Source organism: Phacochoerus africanus, chromosome 11 (assembly GCF_016906955.1).
Source record: "Phacochoerus africanus isolate WHEZ1 chromosome 11, ROS_Pafr_v1, whole genome shotgun sequence".
In the NCBI taxonomy this organism is placed as follows: Eukaryota; Metazoa; Chordata; class Mammalia; order Artiodactyla; family Suidae; genus Phacochoerus; species Phacochoerus africanus.
The window spans coordinates 120,829,450-120,843,888 of record NC_062554.1 but is presented as its reverse complement, the minus strand read 5'-3'; the positions used below and the strand labels follow the sequence as shown (position 1 = coordinate 120,843,888).

The following is a 14,439-nucleotide window of genomic DNA, read 5'->3' as shown; positions in this document are numbered from 1 at the left end:
TTAATTTCCATGGGATCTTATACAGTGTTCCTTCTCTAATTTCTGACATTAGCAATTTATATCCTATCTTTTTTTTCCCCCCCCCTCAGGTTTTTTTTTTTTTTTTTCCTTAGCCTGGGCAGAGGCTTCACCTTTGAAGGATAATTTTGCAAGACAAACTCTGCTAGGATTGGTGGTGTATTTTTCTTTGAATACTTTAAATCTTTCACTCCAATCTCTCCTTGGGTGCCTGGTTTCTGAGATGTTAGATGTAATTCTTTTATTTCTATACAGGTCACATATTTTCTTCCTTTGGCTTCTTTTGGGATTTTTTCTGTATCTATGACTTACTGTGTTTTAAAAATGATTTTTTTTTTTTTGCATTTATCCTGATTGGTGTTTATGAGCATCCTGGATCTGAAGTTTAGTATTTTTCATTAATTTGGGAAATTCTCAGTCATTACGGTTTCCAATGTTTCTTCTGTTCCTTCTCCTTCTGTTATTCATAATATATGTACCTTATACCTTTTGTTAACTGTTGTACAGTAGAGGATAGTCTGTATTATTCAGCCATTTTCTTTGCTTTCAGGTTTTCAATGATTCTTTTTTTTTTTTCCTTTTTGGCTGCATCCAAAGCATGTGGAAGTTCCCATGCCAGAGATCAAACCTGCACCACAGCAGCGACCTAAGCTGTGGCTGTGACAATGCCAAATCCTTATCCCACTGAGCCAAAAGAGAACTTCAATGATTCTACTTTTTTAATTGAGATATAACTGATATTTAACATTGTGTAAGGTGTACAGTGTGTTGATTTGATACATTTATATATTGTAATATAATTAGCATAGCATGATCTAATTATCATTTACATAATTATCATTTCTTTGAGGAATCCATTGATACAGCCTCTGGTGATTCTTTCCTCAGCTGGGTCCAGTTCAATAAGCCTATCAAAGGCATTCCTCATTTTAGCTATAATTTTTTTTTTTTTTTTATCTCTAGCCTTTCTTTTTGATTCTTAGGATTTCTCTCTGCTTACATTGTTCATCTGTTCTTGCATACTGTCTACTTTATTCATTAGAGCCCTTAGCATATTAATCATAATTACTTTAAATTCCTGGTCTGTTAATTCTACATCCCTGCCACATCTAGTTGATGTTTACTGTATCTTTTCAAACTATGTTTATTTCATTTTGGCATTTCTCACTAATTTTTTTGATAGCTGGACACAAGATACTGGCTAAAAAAAACCAGCTGGAAATAAGCCTTTAGTAATGTGGTGGTGGTATTGGGAGAGGGGAAGTATTCTATAGTTCTAGATTTCTGTTTTTTTAGTAAGCTTTATACCTCTGGACCATGAACTTCACAACAATTCCTTTCTTTTTGTCCCTCTTCCCCCTTTAAGTGGGACAGCATGTCCAGAGTGGTCTGGAGCTGAGTAATTACCTCCCCTCAGGTCAGTTGAGCTTTGATAATAACACAGTAGGTTAGGCTCTAGTTAACCAGATTTCCCGGAGGACTTGCCTTGTTAAGAACACGTGCCCTGGCATCTTTCAAAATGTTTCCTTCCCCTTCTCCCTTGCAGAAGCAAGATGGGATCTTTTGCTGATGTTTATTAGGGGAGTCTGGTTGAGCTTCTGGAGGTAAACCTCACAATATAGTATGAGCCCCCCTTTCACTGGGTCCTCCTGGAATTTTTAACTCTTAGTTATGTTCATGCTGAGCCTCTAGCAATTCATCAACTGCAGCTCAGATTTTCCAGTACTACCTCTTGCAGAGGCTTATGCTTCTGAGTCCATATGCCAGTAAGCCATGATGTCCTATGTTTGCCTGTTTCTCCAATCCTGGGGGCAGCAGTCTGACCTGGGTCCTTTCCTCTCTTACAGATATAAGAAGAAAGAGTTAGTTAGCTGTCAGTTTTTGACTTGTTCTTAAGTTGAAGTAGTGACTTCCAAGCACCTCACATGTGGAACCAAAAAGTCACCCTAAATAATATTTTGGATAAATGAAAAAATGACGAAGGCTGAGAAGTGAATTCTTCCTAAAATGGCAGGTTCCAACAACACCTAAGTGTAAGTCATATAATACAGTAGCTTTGCTACAGTTACATTTATATTAGGACATTATATTTTCTGTAGCTGAAAAATTATCTGGTGTAACAAAATTTAAGGCTGAACTGATTTTTGAATCTGTATTAATGGAAAGAAAAGTATGTTTAAGATTTACACCATTCACTGAGCTATCAGAAAAAATAAATAGTACAGTAATCCCTCCCTTTTTCATCCTCATATAATTTATTTACTTGTGAAGTTCCAGGTCACTATGTCTAGAGCCAATTAACTAATAATCAATACTTTATATAGCAGGTTGCCTAAAATGCAATCTCCTTTTGTTTTCTGTTTATGTTCTAATTAGCATGGGGGAAGATTTAAGAATTTTTTTTTTTTTAGGGCCACACCCGAGGCATACGGGAAGTTCCCAGGTTAGGGGTTGAATCAGAGCTGTTGCTGCTGGCCTACACCACAGTCACAGCAACGAGGGATCCAAGCCTCATCTGCGATCTACACCACAGCTCACAGCAACGACAGATCTTTAACCCACTGAGAAAAGCCAGGGATCAAACCTGCGTCCTCATGGATACTTGCTGGGTTTGTCACAACTAAGCCATGACGGGAACTCTCAAGAATTATCTTTTAACCAGCTTATAAGTGGAGTTCCCTATTTCCTTTTAATACCTCTAATACGTTATATTTGAAGTATTTAATAAATCACAGATTTAATCTATTTTTGAACACTTTTTTTTTTTTTGCTTTTTAGGACTGCACCCATTTTGTAACTTTTAATCTAGTGTCTACAGATGCTTTATTTAGAATTCTTTGCTCCTAACAATAAGTATTTATCAGCAGTACCCAAGACAAAAACAATAACATGTCAAGCAAGGCTATCTTAATAATACCACTAAGAACAGAAAAACAGTATTTCGTGTCTCATAATCCAGTAGTATTTTATGAACTAGGCAGCTTAAATAATAATACATCCTACTTATCTGATAAGTAATCATCATTGTAACAGGCTTTTATCTTGGCTATAAACACATTTCTCACTTTAGAAAATGAAACTCTAGAAATTTACATCTACCAATTAAGCATTTGGTCATTTTAAAATTTAACATAAGGTATCTCAAAGAACCACAGCTAATGTGAGAATGCTATCTCTAACGTGAAGAGTTTCTCATATTGCATGGACTCTAAAAGTACAATAGTGATATTCTATTATAAGACAAACTGTAGTATTTGCAGCTTTCCTTCCCCATTCTGCCTGCTCTTCATCTTTCAAAATTCAGTTCAAATGCTATCTCCATAAAAATGTTCCTGACCTCTTCCACAGAGTGGGGCACTTCTTTAGGCAACTATTACTACAAACACACACACACACCACCTTTTTTTTTTTTTGTCTTTTTGCCTTTTCCAGGGCCACTTCCGCGGCATATGGAGGTTCCCAGGCTAGGGGTCGAATCGGAGCTGTAGCCACCAGCCTACACCAGAGTCACAGCAACTCGGGATCTGAGCTGCGTCTGCAGCCTTCACCACAGCTCACGGCAACGCCGGATCCTTAACCCACTAAGCAAGGCCAGGGATCCAACCCACAACCTCTTGGTGCCTAGGCAGATTCGTTAACCACTGCACCACGACGGGAACTCCAACACATGCTACTGTTTAACACTTCATTTTCTTTTTAACCCAAGCTACAAGGAATGTTCAGATAAATATTTAAATATAATCTGAAAATAAACCAGTAGTATCTATGACTACATAAGTTTTAATTTCATTTCCCTCTTTTATTATTCAGCTTCCTTTACTTTAAACTTCCTGATTGCTACATGTGGAAAGTTAAAGCGTTAAAAAAAAAAAATTGCCTTTTTTTCTTTGTGGCTACGCCAGTGGCATGTGGAAGTTCTGGGGCTAGGGACTGAACCCAAGCTGCTGCAGTTGACAATGCTGGGTCCGTAACCTGTTGTGTCACAAGGCAATTCCTAAAAATATTATTTTTAAAAGATACTACTCTTCTCTACACTGATGCAGACATTTTAAGAAATTAAAATCCTATTTGGAGCAATAATACTCTTAATTTAAAAAGTTATTATAAGAAATGGTAAAAGCTGTGGCTTATTATTATTATTTTTTTGTCTTTTTGCCTTTTTAGGGCTGCAACCTAGGCATATGGAGGTTCCCAAGCTAGGGTCAAATCCAAACTATAGCTACTGGCCTACACCATAGCCACAGCAATGCCAGATCGGAACCGCATCTGCGACCTACACCACAGCTCACAGCAACGCTGGATCCTTAACCCACTGAGCAAGGCCAGGGATTGGACCTGTGTCCTCATGGATACTAGTCAGATTCATTTCCACTGAGCCACGATGGGAACTCCCCAAAGCTGTGGCTTTTCAACAATGGCAATAATTCAATATGCTATTAAGGAGATGTCACTTTTCTAACAATTTCAACCAATTTGGAAAAGGTACTTTCAAAAGCCCTAGGTCTTCATGTTTGTTGTAAAAATAGGTTACTTACAACCACCTCCTCTGATGGAGACCGTCCACTAACTGTATCACCTTCTGCTCACTTTCTTTTGCCTGGCACGGGCAAAGCCGCAAGCACATTTCTACTACAGACTTTCCTAGTCCGAGAGACCTGTGGAATGTGAGGAAGTGTAAACTTCGTTTATCATGTTGTGTCTGGGGACAAAGATATGAAGATTCAGAAGTGAGATTAGCATACTTTCTCAAAGAGAATACTAGATAGAATACAGAAGTCATTGTGTCTCCCGTTTTTTTGCGCTGTCAACAAAATCCAGTGTGGAATGTTACAACAAATCTACGGCCAGGCAAGTATTTTAACTGTCTGAATTTACTCTTAGAACAAACAAACGGCAATTTTGTTAATGTGTTGCCTTCATTTCTGCCACTGATATAATCAGGGACTGATAAACTTTCTCCCCTTCAGAGCCGAACATTGACTATTTTAGGCTTTTTGAGACATAAGGTCTCTATCATATGTCAGCATGTGTGTGTTTATTTCACAAAATGTAAAAATCTTTTCTTTGCTCATAGGCTGTACGCAAAGAGGACTGCACGTCAGATTTCACTTAGAGACTATGGTTTGTGGACCCCCGCTATGTATTAAGAAAGGTAACTTTTAAGATGAATTATTCAATGCCAATCATGTTTTGGAAAACAGATAGTAAGGCAGCAAGAAAAAGAGAATAAAAAATAGTCTGCAGACATTACTAGTGTTCAAGTTCCATGAATAGCCATTGTATACACTCCAAGATGTACTACTAGCATTACTATTTAAAAAAAAATAAAAACAGCAGATGGTGTCATTTTCTATATTGATCTCACAGGAATTTATTTCCTTTAAACTGGCAAGCACTATTTTTTAAAGTCAGTTTTTATTATAAAGTACTTACAGAAATGATTTCTAAATCTAGCCTAGAGAAAAAAATAAAAGTGCTAGACTATTTCAGTTCCAAGTTCTAATTAAGACGGTACAACTTTAAAAGATTTTTTAAAAAGTTTTTAAATAGAGCATTTGAGAAACTCTGGTGGGGAGAAGTAAACGTGCTAAGTTGTATACTGCGTGGATCGTTTTCAGTACCCAGACACTGTAAATCCTGAAGTCTCTAAGAAAAAGGAGCCAGAGCTTAAGTTAAGGACAAATGTAAAACAAGATGCAACTATTTATAAAGAAAAATGAAGCTTCCCTCCTTTTGACTCATCTCCAAATTTAGAAAAGAACTGTAACTTAAGCCTAAATCCAACCACAATCAATACACACATATCTTGGTAGTTCATGTACTACACCAAGGAAAACACTGAAAAAACTTGAAACCACTTCGATAAAGATGGCAAAGGACACTGAACTTACTGTGAAAAAATCTCCACTTCCTAAATCAACAAAAAGACCTTAATGGTAAATGATACCTTCTTTCTCTCAATACTGTGGACTTAACAACTGCTAAGAAAAGCTAAAATGTATCTGTTATTATAGTTTCCTACACAAATTTAAACAATAAGATAACAAAAGACCATTTCAGAGAGAATAAAAACCAAGGCTTAATTACTAAGAAAGGTCACAGTCCTAAGGACACTGTTCCTCAAGCTGAGATAATGAACAAAGTGACACTCTCGAGCCAGGGACCAAATGAATGTACCCCTGTATTCTGCTGATAATTAGAACCCTCACAGAGAATCTGTCAGAATTAGAGATAAACAAACCTAATTCACTCATTTTAGTACTTCCATTTGTTTTGTATGCCAAATCTGCAAGAGACAGCAAGAAAATTATTAGAGCTTAAAAGGAAATGTATCATATGTTTCTTTACTACAGTTCAGCATCAAAACCTTAAGATTTTTATCATTACACTTAAAAGGACAGCCATCTGTCAAAAAAAAAAATCAATCTAATTCTTTTTTTTTTTTAGCTTTTGCAGTTGGGTCTTTTTTTTTTTTTTATTTTTTAATATGGAATGCTTCAGGAGTTTGCATGTCATCCTTGCTCAGGGGCATGTTAATCGTCTCGGTACCCTTCCAATTCCAGTGTAGGTGCTGCCAAAGCAAGCTCCCGAATTCTTTTTTAAAGGGAATGGAGAGGAGTAGAAACCTTATATGAAGAGAAATATGCTTCGCTTTTAGTTCCCACATTAAAGCACCCTTAGCGGCCAATAAACTCTAGAAGGAGAAGGGGACCTCTTTGAATGCCATTACTAGTTTTCTTTCACAGTCATGAAATCCTTTTAAGGACAATACTTTCAAGGTTTTAGTTACAAAGAAATATAACTGAGGCAAGGAAAGTTAATAGCCCTGAGCCACAAAGCCTCAGTCTTTTTATTAGCATTATACTGGGAGGAATAAAAATTCCCTAACCCTAGTTTAAAACCATTACACTAACAAAAAGAATCACAGCAACACGTAAGAAACAACCTCTTAAAAAGAATGAGGATATCCTTTATATACTTATAGGGAAAGATGTCTCAAAATATTTTAAGTAAACATTAAAAAAAAAAAAAAGAGTAAGGAGAAACAGAAAAGAGTATTTATTGAGCCAAAATTTGGGTTAAAAAAAGAGAGGAAAAGATCATTTACACATGAATTTCCCTATATCTCCATAAAATATCTCTGGAAAAATACTTAAGAAACTGGCAACAATGGTTGCCTCTGATGAGGTGACTGGGTGGATAAAAGACAGAGGGGGCAAGGAGACTTTTGGATTTTATAGAAACTTTTGAAATTTGAACCATATAAATACATGCAGTATCCTATTTAAAATATTAAAAAGTTGAATCAATAGACAAAACAATCTCTTACCAGATCTTGAGCTTCTTAGAGGGGGTCTACGCAGGCTGATTACAGGATCTTCACTGACCACTAATATAGGAAGAAAAAACATTAAAGAAAAAATACAAAATGTCAAACATACTAGATTTATTACATAATCATCTATTTATTCAGCAAATTTTTTTTTGAGTTTTCCATTATGCTAAGTATGAAAATACAATAGTGAACTAGCGACAAGTTTCCAGCCATAAAAAATTTATGGTGGAGCTCCCGTTGTGGCTCAGTGGTTAACGAATCCAACTAGGAACCATGAGGTTTCAGGTTTGATCCCTGGCCTTGCTCAGTGGGTTAAGGATCCGGCGTTGCCATGAGCTGTGGTGTAGGTCGCAGATGTGGCTCAGATCTCGCATTACTGTGGCTCTGGCATAGGCCGGTGGCTACTGCTCCGATTAGACCCCTAGCCTGGGAACCTCCATATGCCCTGAGTGCGGTCCTAGAAAATTAAAAAAAAAAAAAAAATTATGGCCTTGATGGAAAAATTTGCAGTCACCAGACCATTTTCGTATAAAAAGAAAGGAGTATCAAGTAAAACTCTTCGAGGGTTAGATCCCTGGCCTGGGAACTTTAACAAGCCATGGACATGGCCCCCAAAAAGAACCGAAATTTGTACCATAGAACCAACTCAATTATTTATTCCATTTAATCCACCCTCATTGTGGATTATTTATGTCATGTTCTAATTTGAGGGTTAACTTCCTGAGAATTAACACACTCCCTCCAATTATTTAACCTTGTCTGTATTCAGGAAATGCAAACTCTAATTAAAAATAGTATGTTCTGGAGTTCCCATTGTGGTGCAGCAGAAATGAATCCAACTAGTAACCATAAGGTTGTGGGTTTGATCCCTGGCCTCGCTGAATGGGTTAAGGATCCATCGTTGCCGTGAGCTGTGGTGTAGGTCGCAGGCACGGCTTGGAACTGACGTTGTTGTGGCTGTGGTGTAGGCTGGCAGCTGCAGCTCCAATTCAACCCCTAGCCTGGGAACTTCCATATGCCACAGGTGCAGCCCTAAAAAGCAAACGAACAAATAAACAAAACACAAAAAAATCCCATTATGTTTGGTTCTGTATGAGAAGTCCAAAAAACATATTCCGAACCAGCTATCACGGACTCCTTCCATTACACTGGCTGCCTATCTCTGTTTTCACAAAACTGACTTTATCGAATTTCCCCTTTACATTATGGAGAAGAAAAATCTTGAAGGGACAGCCATTCATTTGTTCTAAAAATACATACTGAGCTTGTTTTCATACATCATAAAGACAGAGATGTAGAATAGCTGTTAAATTGATTTTACGTAGCTCAGAAAGGCAGAACTAAGATCAAGAGAAAGTCACAGCAAAGTAGCTTTCCTTTCAGTAGTAAAAACAGAAACAATCAAAGTATTAGCATTAGCGTTGTCTCCAAAACACAACAGTGAGAGAGTGATTTCCACACCACTGCAGATTATCAGCAATGCACAAACAGCTGTTAACAGAGGGACACCTACAGTGATAGAAACTTTAGGTAGAGGACTTCACTTCCCCAATCTTCCAGCTCTAGGCTTCTATGAAATATATCAGCTGTTTGCATTCCACATGTCAGGTATTTAGAACTTAACATTCATAGCCTTAAAAAGACATCTTGTACATGTCCATTACTCTTATTATTGCAACTACATTTCTCCCTTTCTTCTCTGTATTCCCATTCTTTTCAGGTTTAATTAAAACTTAAAACTCGACTTTACCTACAGACATCAATTACTATTTCGGTCCCCATCTTTTCTTTAAGCTTTTCCTGTAAGCTCTACCATATACACAGCCCTATGGAAGACACTTGAAGGAGACAGAGTAGTAAGAGAGAGGCATCAGAGAATAATGTCTTTGTCTTTTTTCTAGGGCTGCTCCTGCGGCCTATGGAGGGAGGTTCCCAGGCTAGGGTCAAATCCGAGCTGTAGCCACTGGCCTACCCCAGAGCCACAGCAACGCGGGATCCAGCCGCGTCTGCAACCTACACCACAGCTCACGGCAACGCCGGATCCTCAACCCACTGAGCAAGGCCAGGGACCCAACCCACAACCTCATGGTTCCCAGTCGGATTCGTTAACCACTGAGCCACGACGGGAACTCCTAAGTACACTTCTTTAGAAGCAATCTTCTTCCCCTTTCTGCTGCTCTTGCTCGCCACTACCCACTCCCCCAGCATCTAACAAGGGACTGGTATAAAGCAGGTGCTTGGTAAATATCTGCAGAATGAATGAATGCTCTAACAACAACAGCCAAAAAAATCAAATGTTCACTACAAGATAGAAGGCATTAAAAATATTTAACTATAATTACTTAGCTAGAAACCATAACTGTTAAGAATATTTAACTTTACAAGAAAAGTAAACGGAATTTTCCTAATGTAACTTTAGATTACAAATTAGTCTCATGAAAGGAATGAATCTGGCCATAGAAAAAGTTACACATGCATAGGTGGATCAAACCTACTGGACACCTTAATGGCCATTTTAATGTGAAAACAATACAATTCCGAAACTTCAAACACTGAGAAGAGTTCAAACTATATCCCGGTTCTACACTAATGCAATCAACATTTTTCATGACCTCCCAAACAGGATGACAAATGATGCAGCGGTGTTTACTAGGTTTTTAGTTAAAAAAAAAAAAAGTGGCCCCTTGGTTTAGGTCTTTATTTTTAGGACATTTTTGGATGAAGTTCTTTCAGATCACACTCATGGCCCTATAAACATTTATGGCACTATTTTGAATACCGAAGTTAAATTAAAAACCTCAATTCTACAAGGTAGAGGAAGGGGCTATCCTTAAACGTGTACTTAAAGCAGTTTTCCATCAAAGTGCCTCTTGTTTAAATAATTCCTCTGCTAGACAGATTTATAAGCACTTATTTAATGATTTCCTAAACTCTTTATCCTTTTATTAAGAAGAATGAGCCAGGAACATGCCAAGTGTCAGATGCTGTAGGATTTTTAAAAACCCCTTTTAGAGTTAGAAAACCCTGAGTATCTCAAATCTCCCAACAAGGCACAGTATGCTATCAATATATTCCAAGTAATTTCTTGCCTTTTTAGGGCCACACCCTGGGAATGTGGAGGTTCCCAGGCTAGAGGTCTAATCAGAGCTACAGCTGCCGGCCACAGCCGCAGCAACGCGAAATCCAAGCCGCATCTGCGACCACAGCTCACAGTGACGCCAGATCCTTAACCTACTGAGCGAGGCCAGGGGTCAAACCGGCAACCTCATGGTTCCTAGCTGGATTCATTTCCACTGCGCCCAGGACGGGAACTCCATATTTCAAGTAATTCCATGAATGGGTTCCATCAATCTATCATCTATATTGGGAAATGTTTTATCTTTTCCAGTACCAACTATAGCATAAGCTTAAGAGAAATGTTTAAAGTATAATTTTATGAATGTGACAGTCATCTATAAAGTATGACGAGGAAAAAAACGCAATACCTTATATTTGTATGTACTACAATGAACAAGGTGATTCTGCAAGTACTAAACCATTTCTGCAGTGGCCTTCTGAGTCAGGAAGGGCAAGTCACACAGATAAAAGCCTGAGATACAAGGTGGGTAGCTCAATCAACCAAGGTCCGTGCAGTGGTCCTCCCGCAATGTTATGCAGCCACATATCTCATTAGCAATCCTTACATGTAGCACTAAGGTGAACTCCAAAAGACCGAGACATTCTAATGTTTATGAGTTTGATGATGGTTCACAGGCTGGTGCTTAAGTCTTAATTACATCAATTTACCTAACTCTGTAATTTTTAGAAATTTACCATTGATTTTATTTTTTAAAACTTTTTATGGCCATACCCTCGGCATATGGAAATTCCTGGGCCAGGGCTCAAATCCAAGCTGCAGCTGCAACCTACACTGCAACTGCAGCAATGCTGGATCCTTTAACCCACTGCACCAGGCTGGAGATCAAGCCTGCATCTCTGCAGCGACCCAAGCCACCTCAGTTGGATTCTTAACCCATTCCACCAAAGAGGGAGCTCCTACTGTCAATTTTAAATATGAGGAATTTCTGTTTCTTCAGGTCTAAGGAGCATGCAATAAAGCTACTGTAAATACAGTTTCAAGAATATGGCTTTTCCAAATGGTTTGGAAAATGATTATAGCACCTATCGCTCAAAGCATTTATCTAAGATAGTTTATAATCTTAACATACAGGCTGTTCAAAGAATTAACATATAGGCTGTTCAAAGAATTAAGCATAAAGCGTGCATTTATTTGGAACTGAACTTGAACCAGATAAACTTAAATCTAAATTGAGAATATAATAGTTTAAATCATAAAGCATAATCTTATTAGAAGCAATGGATAAGGAAATAAGTCAGCACTTGGGTTAAAAAAAAAAACAAACAAACAGGAACAACCAGAGGGAGTTCCTTGGTGGCTCAGCAGGTTAAGGATCCAGGTTAAGGATCTGGCATTGTCACTGCTCTGGCATGGGCTCAATCCCTAGGCTGAGGAACTTCCACATGTGCTAGCACTCCCCATCCCCCCCAAAAAGCCAGAGAGGATCAGTTTCAATAGTTATAATCATCTACTCTTGTGGACTTAATCCTTTCCCATGCTCTTCAAAATAGTTTAAACAGATTTTAAAACTTTAATCAGACTAGCAAATGTACCCTACCTCCATGTTACACTGATATTAAGATGCAAATGTTTTTACCCTTTAATAGCTCAGAAATTGTGAGAGGTCATACAATCTATGGCATGTTGGAGTTCGACTGGCAGCATTGCTTTCTTCTAGGTGGTACATAAAACAACGATGATGTATCTCACAACCGATGAGACCTTAGATTTGACGAAATGTAGTCAACTAAGAAGACTGACCATATTGTGTCAAGAGTTTACTGTGCAGATCATTTAATCCATCTTAAAGCAAAACTTAACAAGTTTTACCGAGTAGCTAATTATTACATGGGAGAGTGACAGTGAGGTACTGGGGGAAAATGATACGGTTTTGAAGACAAACTTGGGTCTGAATTTGGCTCATTCACATAGCAAGTAATCTTAAGGAAAAGTACGCTATTCTGAGTCCCAGAAAAAAAACTGGTATATCTACCTTGCATGTGAATGAATTAACACATACAAAGTGGCTGGTACTTAGTAAGTAATAAAGTATGTGCCCTGTCTTTACTTGATACAGGTTCTTATTGCTTAATTCAATAACCTCTAAAGAAGATTCACTGAGGGATTTCCTGTAGTGGCTCAGTGGAAACAAATGCGACTAGTAACCATGAGGTTTCAATCCCTGGTCTTGCTCACTGGGTTAAGGATCTGGTGTTGTTGTGAGCTGTGGTATAGGTCCCAGATGCGGCTCGGATCTTGCGTTGCTGTGGCTTTGGCATAGGCCAGCAGCTGTAGCTCCAATTCAACTCCTAGCCTGGGAACTTCCATATGCCGTGGGTTTGGCCCTAAAAAGCCAAAAAAAAAGAAAGAAAGAAAAGATTCACTGAAACTCTGAATAAGGTAAGATTTGGGACCCTTGATGGATCAGGCTGCAATATATACATTAAAAAACTTGGCATGTAAGGAAAAAAAACCTCACTCTTCTTACCTGGAGTCTCTTGGGTTCTCATGATAGTTTTCTTTGAGACCGTTTGGCTTAAAACAGTTTGTGAAGGTGGTTCATCCTCTGAAGAATAGATACAACAATTGTACAATTAGAATATACCTACTGAGTAAAGATTATGCATATTAACAACAATATATAAACAGAAATGCAAGTAATCCATTCCTTTAGAAATATGCAGTTAGGTTTACCAAAACGTAGGACTTTAGTCAATAAAAAAGACAATATAAAAATAAACTATTCACCAATGATGCTTTACAACAAAAACACATTACTTTAGAAAATTTCAAAGATGGGCTATAGTGTCATAAATGATGTGGAAGGAAGGAGAAGAGTGAAAAATGTTTGTAAAACATTTTAGGTCCTTATAGATTTACTAAAAGAGAAGTCAATCCTTTACGTGTTTTAAAAAATTGGCTTATACAACTGCACCAGCCTGGGTGGGAGAGTCAATACAATTTAACATATTTACTGCCTACTAAAGCATTTTTCCAGATACTGGAGACATAGAACAAATTTAAGCATTGAAATATAACATGGTCCTTCAAATATGTAAGATGTGGAGTTCCCGTTGTGGCTCAGTGGTTAATGAATCTGACTAGGAACCATGAGGTTGCATGTTCGATCCCTGGCCTCGCTCTGTGGGTTAAGGATCCGGCGTTGCCGTGAGCTGTGGTGTTAGGTCGCAGACGCGGCTCGGATCTGACATTGCTGTGGCTCTGGTGTAGGCCGGTGGCTACAGCTCCAATTAGACCCCTCGCCTGGGAACCTCCATATGCTGCAGGAGCGGCCCAAGAAATAGCAAAAAGACAAAAAAAAAAAAAGATATGTAAGATCTTTGTCTTCAGGAAGTTTATAATGTTACAAGAGAGAAAAAACTAATATGTGGGCTAAAGTGTCCTGAATTACTACTTCCAGTAGTAACTTACATATCTTTAGCAGTTTCCAAAATCAAAACATCTTCCAGTGTGTCAACACTTCCTCCCGTCAACAGGTAAACCTGCAGCCCATTACTCTGCTCTACACTGAAAATCCACTTCCTCCGCATAGCCATCAGTGGGTCTATCACTATGTAATCCCATTATGATTCAACTCCCCTGATTTTATGTCACAGGTGCCCTACTTGGGGTCAACAGTAAAGTTCATCTGAAACTCCCTCTTATACGTGAGAGAGACGGCACGGTGGGAGAGGATGGATTCAGAGAGTTGATTCACCTGTGACTTTCCTACATCTCTACAATCACTTTGTCAGTATTCTTGTGGCCCCTTTAGACGATGTCTTGCTTTGTTGGGCTACTCCTTAACCACTGAGGTTAGACTGAGGATCCCCAATGTGCCTGTGCCTAATTTTTGGCGAGACTCTCACACTCAGGAAAGAGTGATCAGCTCAAGTTTATCAGACACTGGGAGCTTGAAGTTCGGGATAAATGCCTTACCCCATTTCGGTGTTAAGTATTTGGGTGA

At 38.4% G+C, this 14,439-nt stretch overlaps 1 protein-coding gene and 1 non-coding gene across 3 annotated transcripts in view; both read right to left on the bottom strand.

The window, feature by feature from the left end:
• TOR1AIP1 (torsin 1A interacting protein 1) overlaps positions 1-14,439 on the bottom strand; it is a 51,301-nt gene that overhangs the window by 35,472 nt on the left and 1,390 nt on the right. For both annotated transcript variants that reach the window (XM_047753819.1, XM_047753818.1), the window contains exons 2-3: positions 12,961-13,038; positions 7,349-7,408 (exon numbers count right to left, since the gene is read on the bottom strand). In XM_047753819.1, coding sequence (XP_047609775.1) covers positions 7,349-7,408; positions 12,961-13,038 — 138 coding nt within the window. The remainder of the gene's footprint in view (positions 1-7,348; positions 7,409-12,960; positions 13,039-14,439) is intronic.
• On the bottom strand, positions 6,500-6,601 carry LOC125112233 (U6 spliceosomal RNA). The gene has a single exon (XR_007131041.1). It is a non-coding gene; the product is annotated as a U6 spliceosomal RNA (small nuclear RNA).